The 23,800-nt window shown below is 51.7% G+C and overlaps 1 protein-coding gene across 3 annotated transcripts in view; it reads right to left on the bottom strand.

Annotated features, from left to right (window-relative positions):
- The window catches only part of GOLPH3L (golgi phosphoprotein 3 like), a 39,506-nt gene extending 16,281 nt beyond the window's left edge, over window positions 1-23,225 (bottom strand). For 2 of the 3 annotated variants that reach the window (XR_013634975.1, XR_013634974.1), the window contains exons 1-5: window positions 23,066-23,225; window positions 21,690-21,891; window positions 8,780-8,911; window positions 6,219-6,333; window positions 1,951-4,172 (exon numbers count right to left, since the gene is read on the bottom strand). Coding sequence is in view for 1 of the 3 variants with exons in the window: in XM_078850438.1 (XP_078706564.1) it covers window positions 3,745-4,172; window positions 6,219-6,333; window positions 8,780-8,911; window positions 21,690-21,872 (858 nt within the window). In the remaining 2 variants the exon portion in view is untranslated. Of the gene's footprint in view, window positions 1-1,064; window positions 4,173-6,218; window positions 6,334-8,779; window positions 8,912-21,689; window positions 21,892-23,065 lie in introns of those variants that run through there. The other variant, XM_078850438.1, reaches the window with a different exon arrangement.
- Between the last annotated feature and the right edge of the window lie 575 nt (window positions 23,226-23,800).

The following is a 23,800-nucleotide window of genomic DNA, read 5'->3' on the forward strand; positions in this document are numbered from 1 at the left end:
GAACGCTTTCGAGTACATCCACTTCCTTCTTGAACCGTGCACATCACAACCAGAGTCCATACTCCAGTAGCTGTTGCACCAGTGCCAAATGCAGAAGTAAATTAACCTCCCCCCTCGCACTCAAGAAAACTGGGTCCATGGAGGTTACATAGCAACTTACCAAAATCGCAGCGACAGCATTAGAACCTTAGCTTCTGAAATCCCCGGGCCCGTTCTCTAATCTAACCACTAGACCACACTGCTAGTGTAACCCAAAATCGTGACCAGTGCCCTCCACTCCCCAGTCCACATATCCAAAGTTTCTACTGAACAGAAAGCTCAGGATACTGTTCAATATCTTCATAAATGATCTGGAGGATGGTGTGGATTGCACTCTCAGCAAATTTGCGGATGATACTAAACTGGGAGGAGTGGTAGATACGCTGGAGGGGAGGGATAGGATACAGAAGGACCTAGACAAAGTGGAGGATTGGGCCAAAAGAAATCTGATGAGGTTCAATAAGGATAAGTGCAGCGTCCTGCACTTAGGACGGAAGAACCCAATGCACAGCTACAGACTAGGGACCGAATGGCTAGGCAGCAGTTCTGCGGAAAAGGACCTAGGGGTGACAGTGGACGAGAAGCTGGATATGAGTCAGCAGTGTGCCCTTGTTGCCAAGAAGGCCAATGGCATTTTGGGATGTATAAGTAGGGGCATAGCGAGCAGATCGAGGGACGTGATCGTTCCCCTCTATTCGACATTGGTGAGGCCTCATCTGGAGTACTGTGTCCAGTTTTGGGCCCCACACTATAAGAAGGATGTGGATAAATTGGAGAGAGTCCAGCGAAGGGCAACAAAAATGATTAGGGGTCTGGAACACATGACTTATGAGGAGAGGCTGAGGGAGCTGGGATTGTTTAGCCTGCAGAAGAGAAGAATGAGGGGGGATTTGATAGCTGCTTTCAACTACCTGAAAGGGGGTTCCAAAGAGGATGGCTCTAGACTGTTCTCAATGGTAGCAGATGACAGAACGAGGAGTAATGGTCTCAAGTTGCAGTGGGGGAGGTTTAGATTGGATATTAGGAAAAACTTTTTCACTAAGAGGGTGGTGAAACACTGGAATGCGTTACCTAGGGAGGTGGTGGAATCTCCTTCCTTAGAGGTTTTTAAGGTCAGGCTTGACAAAGCCCTGGCTGGGATGATTTAACTGGGAATTGGTCCTGCTTTGAGCAGGGGGTTGGACTAGATGACCTTCTGGGGTCCCTTCCAACCCTGATATTCTATGATTCTATGATACCTGATCCTGTCTGTGTTTTCCCCATTCCAACTTCACTCTAGTGAATTCGCCCTGCAGAATCTCCTTGGGGGATGGAACGCCGATAGCCCACCTCTAACGGAGAAATGCTCTTTCCCCTTCCGAGGCTGAAGTTCAAGTCATCACTATGATGCAAACTTCATCCCCCAGTGGCACGGCTCTGCTCTCAGTTATGCCCGTGTAAATCCAAGGGGCCAGATTCTTAACCAATGTAGCTTTGCTGACGTCAGCGGAGTTAGGCTAGGCTGATTTGCCCCAGCTGAGAATCTGACCCACTGACGGCAATGGAGACACTCCATATCTAACAGAGCAAACCATGTCCTGGAGTCTAATACAAGTCAGCTTCACACTGTGCCCCCACCAGGTATCCCCCCCAATGGACCACAGGTTCCAATTAGTGTTACGGTCATGCATGTAGGTCAGGTGCAGTTCTCCTTCCCCCTCCCCTACCCTCCACCCCCCATGCTGTTCACCTCAAAAGCCTGGCTTAGCTGGGGACATTCTGGCTTGGGGCAGCATGCCATGGGGCGGCTAGGATAGTGTCCCTCTATTAGCAGAGAAGAACCTGACTCTGTAAGCAAATATCTGCAGAGCTCACAGCAAACTGAGGACATGAATGAAAGACAACAGGTAGTAAATGCAAAATCTAGACTACCTTTGCTTTGATGATCTCTGCTTGCAAGGCGCTCTGAGTCCAGACCTGTTTATCACCCGTGCTCCTAATACCCGACTAAAGTCAATGAAGAGTCAGCCCAGAATCTTCCTTTCCATTCCCTGTTGCTAACGTGTCTGTTCCTCCTTTGCATTGAGCAGGGAGCATGTGCTGGGAAAGGGATTGATCATCAAAAGGCAGGAAAGAATTTTGCAGGATTAAAAAAAAAAAAAAGAGACAGGGAGGGTCAGTTATAACCAAATTGAGTTGACCGAATAGCATTCGCTCCCTTTCTCCTCTCAAGATGGAGATTGGTGGGCCTGATCCTGATCTCATTTACATTGGCTTTCCACAGCATAATTCCCTTCTCTCATATACACCCATGCGACTGCAAGCAGAATCAGGCCGGTTGCTTCTAGGCACGGTTGTCCAATTTGGGAAGTTCACGGCCTCGTGGATCTAAGCGCAAGAGCTGGGTTCCCCTCTCACCCCAGTGTAAATCCGGAGTTACTTGGAACTGGCACAGGTGTAACCCAAATGGAGACCGGATCCTCAGCTGGTGCGAACAGTTGTAGATCCACTGAAGTTGATGGTGCTAGAATGGCTTATCCCAGCCGAAGACCTGGCCTGTGGACTTAGGCGCTCATTCAGACATAACAGTCAAACTGGAGGTAGCTCAGATTACTCCTTACAGGTCTACGTTGTCACCGGGTAACGCCTCCTCAACCTTTTACTTGGACCCGTCAGCGTAAGAGGCGGATTCCTGCACAAGCGTCCTTTCAACACCCCAGTGGCATCTCACTCCGGACACCAACAAGCTCTGAAAACTCACAGACCTCACCTCGGCTGTGAATCGGACCCTCCCTGTCCCAGCAGAAATTGAACGGGAAAGGTCATGAAGAAGTTAGCCATGCTGCGGAAAGGGGCAGCTACAGCCCCGTGGTTTCAGAGGCCGCGATACCGATCTCTCTGACTCCAGTGCGTGCTAGGAGCTGCACCCCTGCAGTCTGCAGGATTACACCAGTGCGAGTGTCAGACCAGGTCAGACTCTGCCAGCCTGGTTCTTGGGGACACCCAGGCCCTTTCGCAGTGCTCTGCAGCACAGGTGGGCCCCAACAATGGGGAAACACCCCCCTCTTCCTTAGCTACAGTGGAGCTGGCGTCATGGCTCTTCAATGGCCTTGCCCCCGACCCTGGAGACCAGGAGCATGTCCAGAGTACCCTGCGTAATAGCTATTCCCCGCTTCCCAGGGCCCGCTGGTCGCCATGGGGAGCAGAGCATAATGTAGAGCAGCCTCCGGACTGCTCTAACTTACACCGTGGGGGGGGCCAGGCAAGCCTCAGAACACAGGGAGTGCAAAAGTGGCTTAAAGCCACCCCGTTCGTCAGTGCCTCAAGTGCAGGAATGGAGCAGGCCCTGTCAACTCAAGCTAACCCCTGCCCTCAAAAATCAATGGAGAGTAAAGAAGAGCAGAATCCATCCCAACGGCAATTCTACATCTCCATTCTCCAAAAGGTGATGTGAAACGAGAGAGCCGACTGAGCCGTGAGCCAACCCTCCCCACCCCGGAGACAAAGACCTTCATGTAGCCAAGTGTTTACGAGAAGAGGACATACAACATACAGTCGCTCATTCTACCAGCACAACAATCCCCAGCCAAGAGAGGTAGGTTGGGGTGGGCACGGACATCAGTGAAACCCAGGTGCCATGTAGAACAGAGTTTGCGCTGGCCCGGCCCAGGGCAGCTCTCCGCCCAAAGGTCCCGTGCTACATCGAACAGGCAAGGCGGTCTGGATTTAGGCTTTGTTAAAGGCCGCCAGGACAGCCCAGATCATCTCCGTGGCACTGGCTTTGGTGGCCTCCACGTCGGGGTCCAAGTCCAAGAGGTCCTTCGACCTGTTCATGGCCGTGTCATACTTGTCGTCCGCCAGCGGGGTGAAAACATTCTCCAGTACGTCCGAGGAGTGGGCCAGCACCAGCAAAGCCAAGGTCCTCCTGTCCATGCGGTGCGGGTCGTTCACCCACCGGTCCAGGACACTCTCCTGCAGCTTCTTGAGCAGGCGATGCTTCTCGGTGGTGTTGGTGACTGGGTGGGTGGTCATGTCGAAGAGCAGGAAGTTCTGCTTCTCTGTGGTCAGGATCCCCTTCTCCACCAGGTTCTTGGCGATGCGCTCCCGCACATTGCGCAGCTGGTACTGCAGCTTGAAGGGGTTCCAGGTCTCGCCTGCGGGTCGGGGAGACGAGGTTTGCTTTTTAGTGGCAAAAATCAAGGCAATAGGTGGGCACCCCCCACGCCACGACATCCCAGGGAGAGCTCGGATACTGCACCTCAGCCACCCCTGCGATGCTGTTCCAGTACTTGGACCCTCCACACCGCTCTACCCAAGTACCGCAATCCTCTTCCTGTCTCGCGCCCCTGCCCAGTTCCCTCAGGACACCTTCAGTTTGATCCATAAGCCCAGACACAACACGTGCCTGCTGATGGGGGGCAGGGGGGGAAGAGAACAGCACCCTGGAACAGCACCAGCCCTGCCCGCCCCCAGGCAACCTCCCCCATCCCGGAAATCAGCAGCCCTTCCCTGCAGCTCCTACCTGTTCATCCTGTTGCCTCTCTCCCTGCCTGGCACAGCTCGCTGGCTCAGCTGCCCCACAGGGAGGGGAGGGCCTGGCTGCACCAGGTGACTGAGCAATCTTGCGGGGGGGATGGGGGGGGCGTGACCTTGCACCCCCCGCCCACGCGTCGCCTCTGCCTAAGCCCCTGTGCTATTCCAGTACCAGGTTCCACACAGTTGAGCCGATGCTCCTCAATACCGACCCACAGCCCACGCACCCCGCTGCTCTTCCAGCCCTGGGCTCCCCACTCAGATCAGCCAATGCCCCTCGATCCTGACCCACAGCCCCACCCGCGACTCCACCCTTCAGAAGCTGCCCGTTTGCCCCAGGGAGAGAATCACGCATTGGAGTGGGAGGATTAAATTACACACTAGGACAAGAAGCAGCGTGTGAGCGTGTGTGTGAGGGGGGGACTCTCATGGAAGCCACAGAACTCCAAATTCACGCAGGGTGACTTAATTATGGTGCTCTGGGCGCAAAAGTTCCCACAGCCCTGAGCCACAGGGCTAAATTGAGCTAATTTTTTACACGTGGACCAGGCCTAGGCGAGGCCGAGTATTTAGGAGGCAGATCCGCATGGAAAAAAGCACCAACGTTGTTTCGTCCAGGGCAGAACTGCCAGCAAGTAAGAGGAGCACAAACCCACCCATGCAACCTGCCTGGCTGGATTCCAGCCCAATCAGGGACGAGATCAGCCCCGGGCCAGATAAGTCTGAATGTGCCGCGAGGCACTGCCCCGTGAGAGGCGGAGCGCTTGGCCTCTCCAGCATGCTGCACCGCCCTGACTGGTTTAGTCCTTAGGCTGGAGAGGGCAAACTTTTTGGCCTGAGAGCCGCATCGGGGAATAGAAATTGTATGGCGGGCCATGAATGCTCACAAAATTGGGGTTGGTGTGCGGGAGGGGGTGAGGGCGCCAGTTGTGGGTACGGGCGCTAGGGTGGGGCCAGAAATGAGGAGTTCAGGGTGCGGGAGAGGACTGTGGGCTGGGGTGGGGAGTGGGCTCTGGTTGGGGGTGCAGGCTCTGGGGATGAGGAGTTTGGGGTTGGGAGGGTGCTCTAGGCTGGGATCGAGGGATTGGGAGGGCAGGAGGGGGATCAGGGCTGGGGCAGGAGGTTGGGGTGCAGGGAGAGGCTCAGGAATGCAGGCTCCGGGCAGCGCTTACCTCAAGAGGCTCCCGGAAGCAGCGGCATGTCCCTTCTCCCACTCGGAAACGTGGCCAGGTGGCTCTGCACTGCCCCGTCTGCAAGCACCGCCCCTGCAGCTCCCATTGGCTGCAGTTCCTGGTCAATGGGAGCTGCAGGGGCAGAGCTTGGGGCAGGGACAGTGTGCAAAGCAGAGCCCCCTGGCTGCCCCTATGCGTAGGAGCTGAAGTGGGGGACATGCCGCTGATTCTGGAAGCCATGAGGATTGGCCCCCTGTCCCTGCTCCCCAGCTGGAGCACTGGAGCGGGGCAAGCCCCAGACCCCGTTCTCCAGCAGGAGCTTGAGGGCCGGATTAAAATGGCTGGTGGGCCGGATCCAACCTGCAGGCCGTAGTGTGCCCACCCCTGCCTTAGGCGATCAAGCAGGAACAAGCCAGGGGGACACAGAAAGTGGCTCATTGCAGAGCAGGCCACCAGGAAGCGGAGGAGGCTCCGTTCGAGACCAGGCCATCGTACCTGTGAGCAGCTCTATCCATGACTGGACTGTCTCTGCAGGCTCTGTGGCTTTGATGTGCTTGAGGGTCTCGTCAAGCAGGACGTCGCCGGTCGGGGTGTCTGACTTTAAGAGCACCTAGGAGGACAAAGAAAGACACACTGCTCGAGGCTGGATCCTGGACTGGTCGCCGTCCCTCTGTCCCAGGACGATCTGTAAGAGCTCGCCAGCCTGACATGGCCTGATCCTGCTTTGGCTGGGAGCTTTGAAATTGGTTCTAACGGGAGAAGCCCAGGAAGCATCTTTGACCAAGACCAAGGGAGACGCCAGGGCACGTGTAACCCACTGTGCTGTATGGGCTACGTGCCCCACGCTGGGCCCAATCCACAGAGGATAGGACACCGCTACAGCCCATGTGACGTTACTAGGGACTCTTAGCCCCACTGAAGCAATGAGGGATTGTCTAGTGGATAGAGCACAGGGCGGGGCATCAGGACACCTAGGTTCTATTCCCGGCTCTGGAATGTCCTCATACAGATTCAGTTAAACCGCGTGCAACTCTGACCACAGGCACAGGCTCAAAGCCAGCAGACATCAGAGTTACGCCAGACTAATGGAGTTACAACCGTGTGAGTGAAAGGAACATCAGGCCTATGCGCTAAGAGGAAGAATGGTCCAATGGTTAGAGAACCCGGCTCTCCAAAGCTAGAACAGTTCCCTGCTGTGAAATTTCTATACCTTGGGGGAGCACCCTGTAGCCCCCATATCCCTCAGTTATACGTAATTGTGATTGTGCATATAAATCAAGCTATGTAAGGTATCAGGGGAAAGGTAATGATCTGGTGAAAGTCACTGTTCTATGTCATTAGTGCATAGGAAGTTATGAGATTTTGTTGTATGGTTGTCAGTAAGACGTGGTGTAAGTTGGGGAATCAGCCTGATGTTCGCTCCCTAGAGACAACAGCAAGGAAAGTAACCAACCAAAGCGCCCGGGTGCGTGTCAAACAACTATCAATAGCCTTGTCCAGCAAGGGAGTTACAGTGCAATGACTCACCTGCATGAGGCCACACCATGGGAATTGTTCAACCTGGCCTGGGGGACTCAGCAATGCCCACCAGACATGCCTGGACTTGTGTTCTCCAAACATGTGGACTGAGGGTATAAAACAGAACACAGGGGCCCCGTGCTTGGCCTTTCTCCTTCCCCCACCTATGCTGCAAGCAACAAGGACACTCAGAAGACTCCAACAGAGGAGACTGGGCCAGATTTAAGGGACAAACTTGTATATTACGGACTACAATATCCAGTGGGGGGAGAAAACCTGCTTAATTTAGATTTTACCCAGTCTAATAGGGTTAAGAGTTTAGACTGCATGCTTATATATTTTATTTTAGTAACCATTCTGACTTTTTGCCTATAAACTTATAATCACTTAAAAATCTATCCTTTGTAGTCAATAAATGTGTTTAACTGTTTATCTTTGCCAGTGTGTTTGCCTGAAGGGTTTGGTAAGGGTGTTTGCTCAGGTTTACAAAGGCTGGGGTATATCCACTTTCCACTGATGAAGTGGTGAACCATTTAATAAATCTGCAGTGCAAGACAGTATATTCCTGAGGCGCTGGAAGCTGGGGGGATTTGGCTGGCGCCTTTCTCTGTGTGATTCATGAGTGGTTCTGGGAGCATTCATGCAATCTAGCTGGGTGTGGGGCTCCAAATGCTGTTGTGCTGAGTGATCACAGCACCTGGAGGGTTTTGCTGCTTGTCACTAGCAAAGCATTGTGAGAGACAGCCCAGGCTGGAGAGTTCAGGGGGCACAGCGGTCTCACAGTCCCAGGCTGCGCCCCGGGGATCCCATCACACCTGCTCTGCCACAGACTCCTTGGCCCAGTCACTTCACCGCTCTGTGCCTCAGTTTTCCCATCTCTGTACTGGGGATGACAGCCCTGCCCTGCCTCCCAGGGATGCATGAGGATAAATGCATTAATAACTGAGTGCTCAGGCGTTATGGAGACAGAGGCCACAGGCGCACCTGAGACATCCATCTGGACATAAGCTGCCATTGTCCGTGCAAACAGTCGTTATTCCGGAGGCATGGGAAGGAGAGAGATGCCTCCCCACTTCCCTCCAGACAACGACAGGCCTGGCTCATTCCCCACATCTGACCCAAATGCCTACCTCGCGGCCTCCCCGTCCCGGCCTCTCTGTTGCGTTCTTCCTCCACACCCACAGACCGGACGCGGGGCCCAATCCACACAGCGCCCCCACCCCTACCCCGCTGTAAATCTAGAGTTACTCCATCGCTTTCCATGGAGCAACTTCAGATTTACCCCTGCGGCGCTGATCAGAGCCAGTGTAAATGGGCTGGATTCTCCATTGCCCCGTGCCGTCGTTGACACGGGCGCAGAACACTCCCAAGGTGGGATGGCGGCGTTCTGTAGCCACGTCACACTGGGCTGCAGGGCAGTGGGGAATCAGGCCCCATGGGTCTGAAAAGGTAGCAGGAGGGGATCTCCCCAAGGCTAAGGGCCTTGTCCTCCTTGTTGGCCCAACAGGCACAGAGTCCAACCCCCCCGGGCAGGGTACCTTTCTGTCCAGCAGCCTCTTCTTCCTCATGGTGAGCGGCTCCAGCTGGATGCGTCCACGCAGCGCCAACTCGATGAGAATGCCGCCACGCAGGCCCGAGGAGATGCAGTCGTTCCAGAAGGACGTATAGCCCTGAGGAGGGGAGGAACGCCACCAGCTTAGAGACAGAGGAACCCTCGTGGGACGGAGTCGTCAAGAGGTTGCTACAGCTTCTTTGTGTCCCACCCACCCCTCCGAGGAACTGAAGGCAGCTCAAGGCTCTTTGCTTCTAACAGCTAGTGATAATAGCACCACCGAGCCCTTTCCATCAGCAGATCTCAGAGCCCTGGGGGTGAGGATCAGCAGCCCCATTTTACGGAGGGGGGAAACCGAGGCACAGAGCCGGGAAACGACTTGCCCGCAGGTCACCCAGCAGGCCAGCGGCAGAGCCAGTCCAGCTCCAGCTACGGAGTGGCAAAGGCCTGCTCTTTGGAGCAGGAGGGTCCGAGTTCTAACCCCACTGCCCCTACAGCATGGGAACCACTGCAATGTTTGTTCCCTAGGGGGCCAGGTGGTGCAGCTGGGATGCTCTTTGCTTCGAGAGCCCTCAGGAGCGCGCGGAGTCGAGAGGAAAGACAGAACAGCCAGCGGTTCTGAAACGCCAGGGCCCCTCTCCCAGCAAAAGCCCAGTCTGTCCAGCCTGCAATTGTCTGAAAGCAGCTTTTTTCGTATGATGGCGCCAGAGCAATGCTAGGCACCCTCCCAAAATGGACAACAGGGCCTGATTTTCAGAGATGCCAAGCACCTGCAAATCCAGCTTATTCACACCCCTGAGCGACGTCACTTATACCGACGTAAGCTATAGCTTGTACATAGCCTAGCAAAGGCCAGATCTGCTCAGTTAACGAGACTTGGCCAGCACAGCGTTCAAGGGTTGGGCCAGCAATCTGTCGTTTGCCTCACAGAGCCGATCCTTCCAATACCAACCCTGAGCAGCACATCACATGCCCTTCGCCAGCTGGCTCGGGTTCCAGCAGCACCTACTTCCTGCTTCACAGAGCAAATGACCGCTGTAATGCGGCTTTCTTCTAGCACGTCCAGGTGTTTGTTGTTGGCAGAGCGGACGGGAAGTTTGCGTCAGCCCCGGCCTCGGACACCTAGCCTAGGAGTTGAGTAAGAGTTTTGAAAACGAATCTGACTGCAGCCCACACTGGCCTGCCAAACCGGCTCAGAGCAGAGCCCTGCAGCAGTACTGGACTACGACTCAGGACTCCTGGGTTCTATTCCCACTCTGGCACTGAGCTGTCAGATGACCTTGGGCAAATCACTTTGCCTCTGTTCCCCTTCCCACCTAGTCGGTACATATCAAGGATGGTCTCATACTATGCGAACAGGGCCTTGGTCTCAGGGGAGCTACTGTAACATAAATAAGTTTCATGCTTCTGCAATTCTGGGACTAGTCAACATTTGAGAGAGGGGTTTGTGAGCAAACACCCCACCGTGGAAAAGAGTTGAGAGACAGATGTTAAGGTTTCCGTCGCCTTTGGTTGTGACCCTATAGAGAATTTTATTCGCCACAATAGGGAAAAAAAAAAAATCAAATAAACCCACTACAGAGCACAAGTCTCAGTGCAGTTCTATAGGTTTGAAAGAGTTAGGACCCGTAGGAAATTCTACAGGACCTTTTCCCATAAGGGACATTGCTTTCAGCATGGTGAGGGGAGGGGGGAGAAGACAACGAGAGAGAGAGACACAGAGTATCTAACTGTAATGGTGTCACTGCTTGGCCCCGTTTGCCTGCCCCCCGCCAATTCTTCCCCATCCGCATGAAACCCATGGGGAAACATGCCAGAAACACACCATCCGCCCTTTTCATGATGAACTAGAACTGGGTCAGCGGCTGGCACAAGAACTAACCAAGGAGCAGTAACCGTTTTCCATCAAACTAGCTTTCCCAGAGCTTAACGAGATTTCTGAATAATGAGGCCGCTCAGGAAAACATTAAAGCCCTGACAACTTCAGACATGCATGCCGAACAATTAGCTGTAATCAGAAATTGCTTGTAAGCCCTGTCGTAAGAGCGCTCCTGGCTGTCTGCAGCTTTATCTTTAAGCCCAAGGTGTACATCTTTGAAGAGACTTCCAGGAAGGTTTAGATAACAGCACTCTCCCTAGTGTCCTGCCCGGATTGCACTCTGGTTAATTACATTCTGCCTGCTTAAATCCACCAAGTCCATTACTTGCTCGCTTGGGATGGGAACGTCTGAAATTGTTGGGCAGCGTGGCTGCATGCTGTTAAACAGCTGCTGCCTTCCACCCTAGAAGTGGCTGCATTTCGATCACGGGGCGGGGGGAGCGCTCGAGGGGCCAGATCCTCAGCTCAAGTAAACTGACGCAGCTCTATTGAAATCAGTGGAGCCACACTGATTTACACCAGCTGAGGATCTGGTTCTGTGTATCGGTTTATAGTCACTCTCTCAGTTCTCTAATGCACTCCATCACCAACCCTCCATACATTATAGCTATGAGACACAGTCATTCAGACTGTACAAAATTCACCCTTTTCAGCACCAAGTTCCATGCACCCGCCAGAGCCCTACTCGGAGTGGGTAAGTGATGCAAAGACCTCTACACCAGGGCACATTTCAGCCTAGCTCAAGGGGTGTTGAATAATGTCCCGTCCCCCCCAATCTAATAGCAAAGGGCCCGATCCTGAGACGCATCAAACACCTGCCACTCATCCTTTCTTCAGCATCATAATTAGAGTAGGACCTAGAGTCGCCAGCCAGATCCTGGCCCTTTTGCGGAAGGTGATGTACGGACACTTAGGGAGAGAGAGTCCTTGCCTGGAACAGGTCAAAGGGGGCAGGAAGAGAAACAGAGGGACCTTGCCTCCCTGCTCCCAGTCCAGTGTTCTGCCCACTAGATGATACCATTACACCAGATCGCTTCGAATCAGACCCAGCCTTAAAAGTTTAGTGTCAACTGAACAGAGGAGTATGGGAAATGCAATATACCATAGTCACACTATAACACAGACACAGGGAAAAGGCCCATGAACAAGACATCCTGAACTCTGAATCCTTAGTCGCCTGTCCTCCAAAAGCTAAGACGCTGCTCACAGAAGTCACCAAGGGAGAAGTGTCAAAAAAATCAAGAGGAATTTTCTTTCACTACCTCTAGCTGAGGAGACAGATCAGCTGAGCACAATGAGGGAAATCAAATATTTTAAAACCAGCCAGGTCACTGTTTTCTGGGAGACCCATTCAAATCCCGCAAAGTGTCTTGGTTGCAGTCCCTGACCCACAAAGGCCCCAATCCTGCAGATAGATTCATAGGTTCAACAGCCAGAAGGCACCGTGGTGATCCCTAGTCTGAGCTCCTGCATGGCACAGGCCAGAGAACTGCCCCAAAATAATTCCTAGAGCAGAGCTTTTGGAAAAAACATCCAACAAAGATTTAAAAATGGGCAGATATTTGTGCGCGTGCTTCACCTGCGGCAATGAGCCTGATCCTAACCACAGATGTCAACAGGAGCTTTGCCATAGACTTCAACAGATATTGCACCAATCCCTAAAGCTGAACAAGCACATAAAAGTATTTGCAGAACCGGGGGCAGGAGGTGTAAGGCCTGAAACAGCATCTAACCAGCTTTCAGGCCTCTCAGCTCTAAATGGATCATTAGGGAAAGATGAATAAGCCCCACAGATGCCAAGTTTTGAGGATTAGAAATGGAATAATAATTTTTTAAAAGTATACAGATTTTTTTTTTAAAAAAAATGCACCGTTCTGCAGCCTACAAAGGGTTAATCCATAACTCCAAACATCTATTTATACAGCAAGCCTTGACACATGCACTGGGTGTGTTTGGCAGGGCAGAACAATCAAACAATAAAATAAAAAGTGAACCTTTATTTGCTTTCTTCATTTCCTTGTTGCAAGGGATCAAACAAAGCAGGAATCAAGAGTTCAGAGGATCTGCTGGGTGCTTTCTACAAAAGAAACTCTCCTTTTAACCATGCAAGTTTTTGCTCTCCAGAAAAGGGTTTCAAGTTCACCCTTTCTTTTTAAAGCAGGATATTTGCAACCTTTAGAATTCTGTCCAGATTTGGTTTCAGATTATAAATGCCAGACTGATTGCCTACCCCCAGATGGATTGGATCTGAGACAAAGAGATCTAGTGAAGCTGGAAGAAAATGAAATGGTGTCATGGGGCTTCCAGACAGAAAATGGGCAACATTTTATTTCTCCTACCACCAACCTCTCCCTCCTCCCCCACACACATGCCTGGTTTTGGTCAAAACTTTCCCCTAAACTTTAGGCTGCATCTTTATCGTCCCTCAAGGACTCCATATGAAGCTGGAGCACTTTAAAGGCAAAGAGATGGTTGTTCTTCCTGCTGGCACATCAGATTCAACCAGGATCTGAGAGTCAAGCTGGGTTCTTTCAACTCTGGTCAAAGTGGACCCTCTATATTCTTAGCCTAGCATGAAACCCACCCAAGATATGATTCAGAAGTATCCTGTGTGCTGAATACACTTCAAAACAAGGGCTGGCCAGAAAACAAGAATTCTATTTCAGGAAATATTGAGGTTTTGACATTTGTTTCCATTCCGATGAGGAATAAAACCAAGATCTTGCAAATTTGATTTTTGGGGCCGGGGGGAGGGGGGGAAGAAAAGAGAGAAATGACAGCAGAATAGCCAACTGCCTAGTGATTACGGCACTCACTTAGGATATGAGAGACCCAGGTTCAAGTCCCTGGTCCAAATCAAGCAGAGCAGGAATTTAAACCTGGGTCTTCCACATCCCCAGTGCATCCCCCAATCTCCAGATTACTGGCCATTCTAGAATCTCTCTACTTCACTCTCTCTCACGCGCTTACACACACAAACGTTGACCAGAAATTCCATCATGGATCCCAGAAACGTTCCTGACAAACGTTTCATCCAAACCAATGTGTTTCCTCAAAAAGTTTTGGTTTTCACAATTGGGCATTTTGTGACAAAAACCATTTTGCTGAAAAGTTCCCGACGGGCTCAACTCAGAGCATTTTAACCAAAAGTAGGTAACTTTTAGTCTCCATTTTGTACAAATAGGGAAACAGAGGTGCACAGTGGGGAAGTGACTTGCTCAATGCCACGCAATGAGTTAGTCGCAGAGCAGGGCATAGAAAACAGGTGTCAGAGAATCACAGAACTGGAAGGGACCTCGAGAGGTCATCTAGTCCAGTCCCCTGCACTCAAGGCAGGACTAAGTATTATCTAGACCAGGGGTGGGCAAACTTTTTGGCCTGAGGGCCACATCGGTGTTGCGAAACTGTACAGAGGGCCGGGTAGGGAAGGCTGTGCCTCCCCAAACAGCCTCGCCCTGCCTCCTATCCGCCCCCCTCCCACTTCCCGCCCCATCCAACCCCCCCTGCTCCTTGTCCCCTGACCGCCCCCTCCTGGGACCCCACCCCCTATCCAAACCCCCGGCTCCCTGTCTCCTGACTGCCCCGACCCTTATCCACACTCCTGCCCCCTGACAGCCCCCCGGGACTCCCACCCACTATCCAACTGCTCCCTGTCCCCAGACTGCGTCCCGGGACTCCCTGCCCCGTATCCAACCCCCCCGGTCCCCAACCTCCTTACGATGCTGCTCAAAGCAGCAGGAGCTCACAGCCCCCCCGCCCGCGCTGCCGAGCGGAGCAGCGGGCCAGAGCGCTGGCTGCGCGGCATGCTGGGGCTGCGGGGGGGGCGACAGTGGGGGAGGGGCCGGGGGTAGTCTCCCCAGCCGGGAGCTCAGGGGCCGGGCAGGACGGTCCCGCGGCTGGATGTGGCCCCCGGGCCGTAGTTTGCCCACTTCTGATCTAGACCATCCCTGACAGGTGTTTGTCCAACCTGCTCTTAAAATCCTCCCTGGGCAATTTATTCCAGTCAGTGGCGTAGCTGGGGTGGGGGAGCGGCCGCTCCCCCACTGAGCACAAGTGGCGCCTTGTCAAGGCGTTGGCGCCTTGTAAATGTTCCCCTGCTGCGGCGCTTTTACTCAGCTGGCAGCGCTCCGGGTCTTCGGCGGCGGGACCTTCACTTGCTCCGGGTCTTTGGCGGCACCTCGGCGGCGGGACCTTCAGTGCCGAAGACACCCGGAGCGAGTGAGGGCCTGCCACCGGCGCGCTGCTGGGTCCAACCTAAACTCAGGACTCTTAGTCGGTTGCCAGGGCTGCTGGAGCACACGGTTTCTGCCTTTTCTTTGAGAACGAGGAGAAGACTATCGAGGCGCAACGTACAAAACACAGAACGGTCTGATCCATCGCCAGGGGGTCCCCTTTTCATCACATTGTAGAAAGCTGCTTGCAAGAGCTTATCAGCATCAGAGCTACAGTCTAGCCCACCCCACTGGCACTTGGGTTCCAGGAATATTTATAGGGTGGATGGGGTGGGTGAGAACCACCTGCACCAGCCAATTTAAAAACAGGAAGGAGGAAGAATTTCACAGCAAGAAGTCCCCCCACCCAGCCCAATGGCATTGTTAGCTGCCTAGGACTTGGCCCCTTTCTGATTCATCTTCCAGCCATTCTATAAAACATTAACTCAAGAGACAATGCCACATCCCTACAGAACAGTAGTGTTGCAAGAACCAGTTTGAATGAGCCATTAATTAGGAAAGACCAGCTCCGGTTTTCATCCCTGACATCAGAGGAGAGGATAACAGAGTTTCTTAAGACAGGTCTACACTAGAAAATTAGCTCAACCCAGCAACTGGGCTCGGGGCTGTGAAAAACCCACACCTTTGAGCAATGGGGTGAAGACAGCTAAAGGGCTTGGTACACTTGCGCGTTAGAGCGCATTAAAGCAGCCCCAGGCGCCCTAGCTTGCTACCCGTCCACACTGGCAAGGCACGTAGGGCTACAGCGCTGTTGGTACTCCACCTCGGCGAGAAGATTAACGCTTGCTGCGCCTTGGCTGAAACACCCGGGGGTCAGCCTGGATGAGGTGTTGCATTACTGCGCTTTGATCAGCCTCCAGAAATGTCCCATAATCCACTTAAGTCAAGTGGCCACTCTTCTCATTGTTTTGGAATCGCTGCAGGAATGCGCATATGCCCTTTGAAAGCTCTGTTTCTGACAGCCAGTTGCTTATCTGCTCCGAGACAAAGCAACCATTAGTGTGGAATGCTGCGTGTGAGAGAGCGAGGGGGGTCTGCTGCTGTCTGAACTTACAAGACAGCATGCTGACATGCTCTCAGCCCCCCCAAAAACCCACTTTCTCTCCCCCCACATACACACAACACTCCCTGTCAAACTCCACCCCCCCTCCCCCACATTTGAAAAGCATGTTGCAGCCACTTGCATGCTGGGATAGCTACCACAATACACTGCTCTCTATGGCTGTTGCAAGAACTCCTAATGTGACCTGGTGCCCAGGATCACAATGCCCAGGAACACTCATCAACGCTGAAAGAGATCCTGTCCTGCAAATGTTGTGGATATTAAGATATGTGCTTCGACAATATTTCCCAGCCTAGGCACAGTTGGACAGCAGGGTCAAAAGACTGATTTATTTAACGCAGAATCCCCTTTATGTATTAATGACCCCAGGTCCATCTAGATTACACTAGACAGTCCCATTTTGTAAGGGGGCGAGGGGAAAGAGCAATCCAAGTTTAAAAAGGGGGGGGGGGGAAGGATTGTGGGTTCATGATTCAAAAACGGTTCAGAACCTCGTTTAAAGATACCTACATCAAGCTGAAGCTAAAGGATTTGGTACCAAAAGAGTTAAAAAGAATGAAAGGTCACTGCACTGCTCAAATTACATTTGTACCTGAGTGGCTCTCAAATATTTGCAAGGTTATCCCCAACATCCGGCTTATTACCCTGCTTGCCTACAGCGTCCTCCCTGCTTGCCTACAACTTGCCTACAACATCCTACTTGGATTAGCAACCCCGAGATTTTATTGGTGCTACTGAACCAGAGGCAGTGTCACCGTTTGATCGGGCAGCGCCTCATATCAGCACCGCCTGCTCACGTATACAGCACTGGCAGCAGGCCCATGTCCGCGAGCCACGTGTAACTGAGATATTGCAAAACCAGGATATCCCCGCAGCTTGATTTCCAGAAGCTGACTGCTACTGAAGTTACCGGGAACAGCGGGTGCTCAGCACCTCTGAAAATTAGCCCCCTTGTTTTACAGGGGCTCAGTTTGGAGGACCCAGGAGGCAGTATGACCTAGTGGATAGGGCACTGGAGTAGGACTCAGGAGACCTGGGTTTTGTTCCTGGCTCTGCCACTGGCCTGACCCTGGCAAGTCACCTCCCCCACTCTGTGCCTCAGTTTCCCCATCCATAAAATGGGGAGAATGATCCTGACCTCCTTTAATACCTAGGGTTGAGAAGCATTATGGAAGAGCTAGGGGTTATTATTTCAGTGCTGAGAGCAATGCATTACACCCAACAAACTCTGAAAATATACTCTCTTCAGGCTAGGAGGAAGGATGGCCTAGTGGTGAGTGTGCTAGCCTGGAATTCAGGAGACCTGGTTTCAATTTCCTGCTCTGCCACACACTCCCTGTGTGACTCTGGTCGAGTCCCTTAGCCACTCTGTGCTTCAGTTTTCCCAGCTGTACAATGGGAATAACAGCGCTGCCCTGCCTCGTGGTGGGTGCATGATGAGGGGATCAGATATTATGGTGATGGGGCCAGATAAGTACCTGAGACATCAAGAAGAATCGATCCAAGGGAGCAGACAACTCAGTAACAGGGTTTGCAACTGTTCACTTCTAGGTCAGCAGCTTACTCTGGGGAGCGTCAAATGGCAAAGCTAGTTCCCAGATGTTAAGCCGGAACGGAGCTTGGCTGTGTCTCAGTCCAGTCCCTGGTAGCCCAGTTGTCCACGTCACAGAAAGCCATCCCCACAACTAGCCATCTCCGTAGAAGGGCCAAGAACCGACTCCCCTCCAGATCAGGGTCAAGACACACGGGCAGGGAAGCTGGTTGTCCATGTTGCATTTGCCCTTCTAACCGAAGGGCTGTTAAATCAGCACCTTTCACCTCTTGGGAACCAATAAAACAGTAGCCGAAAGGCCGCAGCAATGGCAGCCTGAAGACGGACGTACCAGTCCGGCAGAACAACCCACCTGAAATGCAGCCACAAAGAGCCACCCCTCGAGACTTGTGAGCAGAGAGACACGTGTCCAGCAGAGGAATCCATGGCTGTTTTACTCAGGGAATGAGAAGAGCTATGGAAGGACACTGCCGGCACAAGGACAAATGAGAATCAAATGGGCAAGAGTAAATGTAAAAGGTTTGTAACCATGAGAAGAAGGAGGTGCTGGAACAGCTTCCCAGGAGGACTGGAGAGGGCAGAGGGAAGACACAAACAACCTAGCTAGTAAAAAGAAAAGGAGTACTTGTGGCACCTTAGAGACTAACAAATTTATTTGAGCATAAGCTTTCATGAGCTACAGCTCACTTCATTGGATGCATGCAGTGGAAAGTGAGCTGTCGCTCACGAAAGCTCATGCTCAAATAAATTTGTTAGTCTCTAAAGGTGCCACAAGTCCTCCTTTTCTTTTTGCGGATACAGACTAACACGGCTGCTACTCTGAAACCTAGCTAGTGTGAAGACGGAGCCTGATAGGTTTATAAGTGGGAACACAAGATGTGGTTGCCTGTGATAGAAGGGATGACAATAACTAGGAGACCCCTTCCAGTCCCGTGCCCCAGGTGAATACCCAAATTCAGCAAAGATGTATGCATCTCACTCAGCGGTGATTTTCGAGTCTCATGTAACTGGTACTTTTAAAAAATAAATATATAAAATAAAAAAGCAGCTTCCTTTCAAGTAATAGAGGGGAAAAAAATATTTCCAGCCCTCGGGGCTGCAGAGAGATGCCTGAAAACGTCAGAAGATTTTTAAGACAATCTTGATTTCGGGTGGGCCTGACTCATGATTTTTGCACACTTAGGGCTGGCAACATGGCACATACTCAACCTTACCCACACGAGTAACCCCACAGATTTCAAATGCAAATTTAGGCACAAGGAGAGGATCTTGGCCTCAGAGTCTAAGCCCCACAGGGCGGGGAACTGTATTTAACTAGGTGCCTGTACAGCACCAAAACACAACGGGGACCCGATTTTGTTTGGCAGAGCTGGAAACGGAACCCAGGAGTCCCGACCCCCAGTCTCTTGCCCGATCCCCTGTGCAAACTGAAAGTCAACCCGCGCCACTGGTTGGAACAGTCTCAGACATCTGGTTACCACGTTAGCAGCCACAAACACAGACAGCCCTTCTCAGGAGCATTGCAGCCAGAAGTTCCAAAGCATTCCTTTCAAAGACGCTGCACCGCCCCATTCCATAGCAAGAAGCCGCTCCCGGCGGCGCTGAACACAAAGGGTACAGTCTAATGATTTTAAATGGCACCTGACTGCAGGCAGGCAGAAAAGATCTGTTGCTTCAGTGAGATGAACTAATAACAACTACTAAAGTACTGAATACCTTGTGCTAGAATCGCTACAGATCCAGGTGAAGGGGTGCACAAGGGTCACCCTGACCAGTAGATCTCACAGCAGAGGGGAAGCTGTCTAGCAGCTGGCTTTCGTCATCATGATTTAGTTATATTTAAGGCCCTACTTGAATCGTGGGATGATTATCAAATAATTGTTGCTGAGTTGCCGACAAGACATGGAAAAAAAAAAAATCAGGGAAAAATAATAATGGAACTTTATTAATTGAGGACATTTGGATAAGCCAGAGAAGCCCTATTTGTTTAAGAAGTATTGCTGGAACAATATAAACCCTCAAGTATTATGTTATGCCTGCTAATTTTGTTTTGGATAACCAGACATTTTGCTGCAGCTATATTACAGTCATTAATGCACAGGGCTGACAGCCCGAGCCCCGGCCACTATCAGCTCAGACACATGGAGTGCTACTGTACTAATGGGGGAAAAACGTGTGTGTTGCAAACCTCAGAATGTGTGCAAAAACCGTGGGACTGTGCAAAGTAAGCTAATTAAAATCAAACCTGGTGTGGAAGTCTAATATTGCGGGATCCGCAATATCACAAATTAAGTAGGGCCTTGGTTATATTACAATAGCATCTAGAGGCCTCACTGTGTGGGCTCTGTACAGCCACACAGTGAGAGACAGTCCCTGCCCCAGAAAAGCTTATCATCAAACAATATTTAATTATTTGTATTGTGATAGCACTTAGAGGCCAGATCCCCAGTGTACAAGACAGGCAAAGGGTGGGAGAAAATGCCATTATCCCTGTTTTACAGATGGGAAACTGCGGCACAGAGAGATTAAGTGATTTGCCCAAAGGTCACACAGGGAATCTGTGGCAGAGCCAGAGCTCGAGGCACTTCTGAGTCCCAGCCCAGTGGCTTAATCCCAAGACCAAATTTCCTTTCTGACATTGCTCTGGTATCGCAAAGATTACAGACAAAATGATGGAAGGAAACTTTCAGGAAGACAGAGCTACCCATTTGCACACAAACAAACCTCCCACCTGTAGTTTCAAAGTTGTTGGATTTTTTTCTTCACTTATGTGCTAAAAATACACCACCACCACCCTCTGACCACCGTTTCTGTGTGCTGCTAAACAGCTGCTGAGTTACATCCCAGAGGGGTTTTTCGATAATGGAAACATTTATTTCCTGCAGCTATATGGACATTTTAATCCTGCTTTAGGGCCAGAACTTGCAACCTTTTCCTCCCATCAGGGTCAGGCTTTGTTAGTGTCATATATTTAAGGGGTCTTGCTTGTCAAATGAAAATAACTCCCCCCAGCCCAAGAAAATCCTGTACTGTGCAGGTTTGCACATTTCCACCCGCAATATAGATTCGATTTTGCTTCGGTCGCGACGGAGACGCGGGTCTGTTCTTTGTAAGTACTACGGAGTGTTCAACAGCTGTTGGGATCCTGCTTGGCATAGATATGAGGCGTTATAATGCAGGAGGAAAGAAGAACGCCTGTGCACTGGGGCAAGGAATTCACTTTTCAGAGACCATTAGGAGAAAGCCAAGAATTAATGGGTCCAATTTCCTGTTGCCCAAGGGCCCCTTTGTACAAATGGGGTTGGCACAGAGGGTCTGCAAAGCCGGTATTAACAAACAACCCTGGTGCAGGTAGCCGCTGAACCTGGCATAGAGCCAGATGTGCCTCTGAAGCAGCCCAGTGTACAAGGTGGGTTGTTCTGCTGAAGAGTGTGGGCGAACCAGAGACAGGAGGGGGCCTGACTAGGGTGGACGGGTAGGTTGGCAAATCTGTGTGCCATTTAGGGCAGCCCTAGCCTTTGCTGAGGCTGCACTGGCCCCTTAATAGGTGTAAATTGCCTCTCACCTGTTTGTGCGCAGGGATGAATCCGCCCACTGTATTGGGAGCATAATCCAGCCCCACTCTCTCCAAAAGGCTCACAGCTTTCTTGCCTATGGACCCTGCCACAAGTGCCTTGTGCAAAAACAGCTGAGAGGCATTTTGCTTCTTTATGCCAGGCCACCTTTACTTCCTAAACAGAGCACTGATACAATGAGCAGGCCCAAAAGGGTCAGGCAGGAAGCAGGCAAAGAACCAATCATGATGCCAAAATGCCACAAGACCCTCCCACTGCCAGACAGTAGAGCTGCAGCAGATCTGCCCCGTGGAAGATCATCTAGCCAGCCTCTGGGGCAGGAGAGAAAGAGCTGGGGATCCACCAGCCTCGTCATCATATCCCCGGCACAGCCGTGCCTTGTTGTGGCACTGGGCTTGATGCCACTCAGAGGGTGCTTATGCACCCCTTTGCTCAGAGGAACTGCACTGGTTCTGCTTCAAAAGGGCCTCTGGATCCACAAAGGGGGCAGGTATCGCCCCCTTCAGCACTGTCCCACAAGCAAAGCCAGGAGCAGTTGCTTCCATCCATGGCACTGCCCATGTAACTACAACGCTGGCAGCCAGAGACCCGTTACCTCCTTATCCTTCAGTCCCAGGAGCAGCACCTCCTCCATGAGGGTTAGGCGGATATCTTTGGAGTCACCAGACTCCTCCTCATCCAGGTGTCTGTCTTTCGAGTCGTCATCCTCGCCCTCCAGCCTCTTGTCAGCGTTCTTGCCCACGTCAGCACGCCGCCCTCTGTGAATGAGCGTCGTCATCCTTTCCCACAACTAGGAGCTAGCAAGGGTAACGAAAGGAAGTGTTAATGGGTGCACGGGTTCCAGAAAGGATGGCTTAAAGGCACTAAATTACGTGGAACCAAAGGCTGGAATCCCAGCCAGGACAGCCCTGCCCCTTTACAAGGGGAATATTCTTAGTCCAACACTGCTGAGCAGCATTTACAATGCAGGAGTGGCTGCATTGCACTGGTGCTGTGTGTTTAAAAGGCCAGATTATGCAGGAACAAAATCTCCGAGCAGGCAACAGAACATTTGGCAAGTAGACAAGGTCTGTCCCACCTAGAATGGGAAGAGGCTAGGGGCTCGCCTTTCTACATCCACTGATGGCCTGGTATCTGCACAGACCTTGGACCCATCTGGAGACTTAGGTCTTCACATAGATTTTCATCCTTCCTAGCCTCATGGAGCCAGGCTGTTGTGGCTTGGCTGCTTATGGCTTTCGCTGGAGTCCCCCATCTCTCTTGGGAAGGGATAAATGTAATCAGTAACCCCTGCAGGAGAGGGGGAAATGGAGGTACACCAGAGGGGCTTCCCACCTTGGCCTAATCCTGCCAGTACCCCAAACCCCCAGCTCACACCTCTACAGTTTCTAGGGCCAGAAGGGAACGTGCTCACCCTCTCCCCTGCCCACCTCCATTTCACATATAAGGGGCTTTTGCTTTCCACAGCTGAGGGGACCCCATGGCCCAGTTTCTTAGGCGAGTTAGGGTAGGAAGGTTTCAGAGTAGCAGCCATGTTAGCCTGTATCTGCAAAAATGAACAGGAGTACTTGTGGCACCTTAGAGACTATTTGTTAGTCTCTAAGGTGCCACAAATACTCCTGTTCTTTTTAGGGTAGGAAGGAGCTATAGAAAATGAACTGGGCTCAGGCACTGAACTTAAAGAGGTAAAGAAGGAGATGTTCCCAGCAGCCCCTTTCCATGCTGGGGGTGGGGGTGGTGTCCTAGGGAAGAGACACAGTCACCCACCGCGCGCTCACACACACACTTCCCACTACCTCTGCCAGGAAAACTTAAATTCCAGCAGGGGAAAAAATAATTTAAGAGGGGAAAAATCCTCCCCATGAAATTTACAAATTAAAGGAGACCACTGTGAAATTTACAAGTGAAATTCCCATTTATTTAACGTTGTTGCCTAAGTATTTAACCCTTGGCGATTTTCCCCAGTCTTACCTGTGACTCTGATCTCCTCTTCTGGGAGGCCTCGTCCACTCCCCCCTTCCCCTCTGCTTTGCCTGGTGTTAAACTTCTGAGCCCAGAGAAAATAGAAACTTTACTTCCTGGTTGAGCTGGAGCAGGGGGGGAGGAAACACATCAGCTTCCCAACCCTGGGTAACCTAACCTGGTGTTTGTTAATGCCCAATCAGAGGCTGTTCCTCCAATAGGGATTGCAGAGGGGTGGGTCCCTGCTGGTACAGACAAACTTGTAGGCTGGGACTGCTTTCTTTCTTTTTCTTTGTTGACAGCTGAGGACACCAATAAGACGATGTGGGGGGGGGGAGAAGGGTGGTAGCTTGTTCAGCCCCCCCAACGCCACCGACCAATGGCAGATGCAGAAATCACCCCCCTGAAGCCTGGAGTCATAGAGGTGTATTGTTGTGAAGCCTGGTAGGATTGTGTTGTCTTGTGTGTGCAGCACGTGTGCTGGGTTACCTTGCATTGTGTGTGGTGAAGTGGTGCAGTATTGCCTCGTATTCTGCACTGACAGGTTTCAGAGGAGCAGCCGTGAGAGTCTGTGTCCGCAAAAAGAAGAGGAGGACTTGTGGCTCCTTAGAGACTCACCCATTTATTTGAGCATCAGCTTTCGAGAGCTACATCCGATGCATCCGATGAGGTGAGCTGTAGCTCACGAAAGCTCATGCTCAAATAAATGGGTGAGTCTCTAAGGAGCCACAAGTCCTCCTTTTC

This window comes from Lepidochelys kempii, chromosome 24 (assembly GCF_965140285.1).
Source record: "Lepidochelys kempii isolate rLepKem1 chromosome 24, rLepKem1.hap1, whole genome shotgun sequence".
Lineage (NCBI taxonomy): Eukaryota > Metazoa > Chordata > Testudines > Cheloniidae > Lepidochelys > Lepidochelys kempii.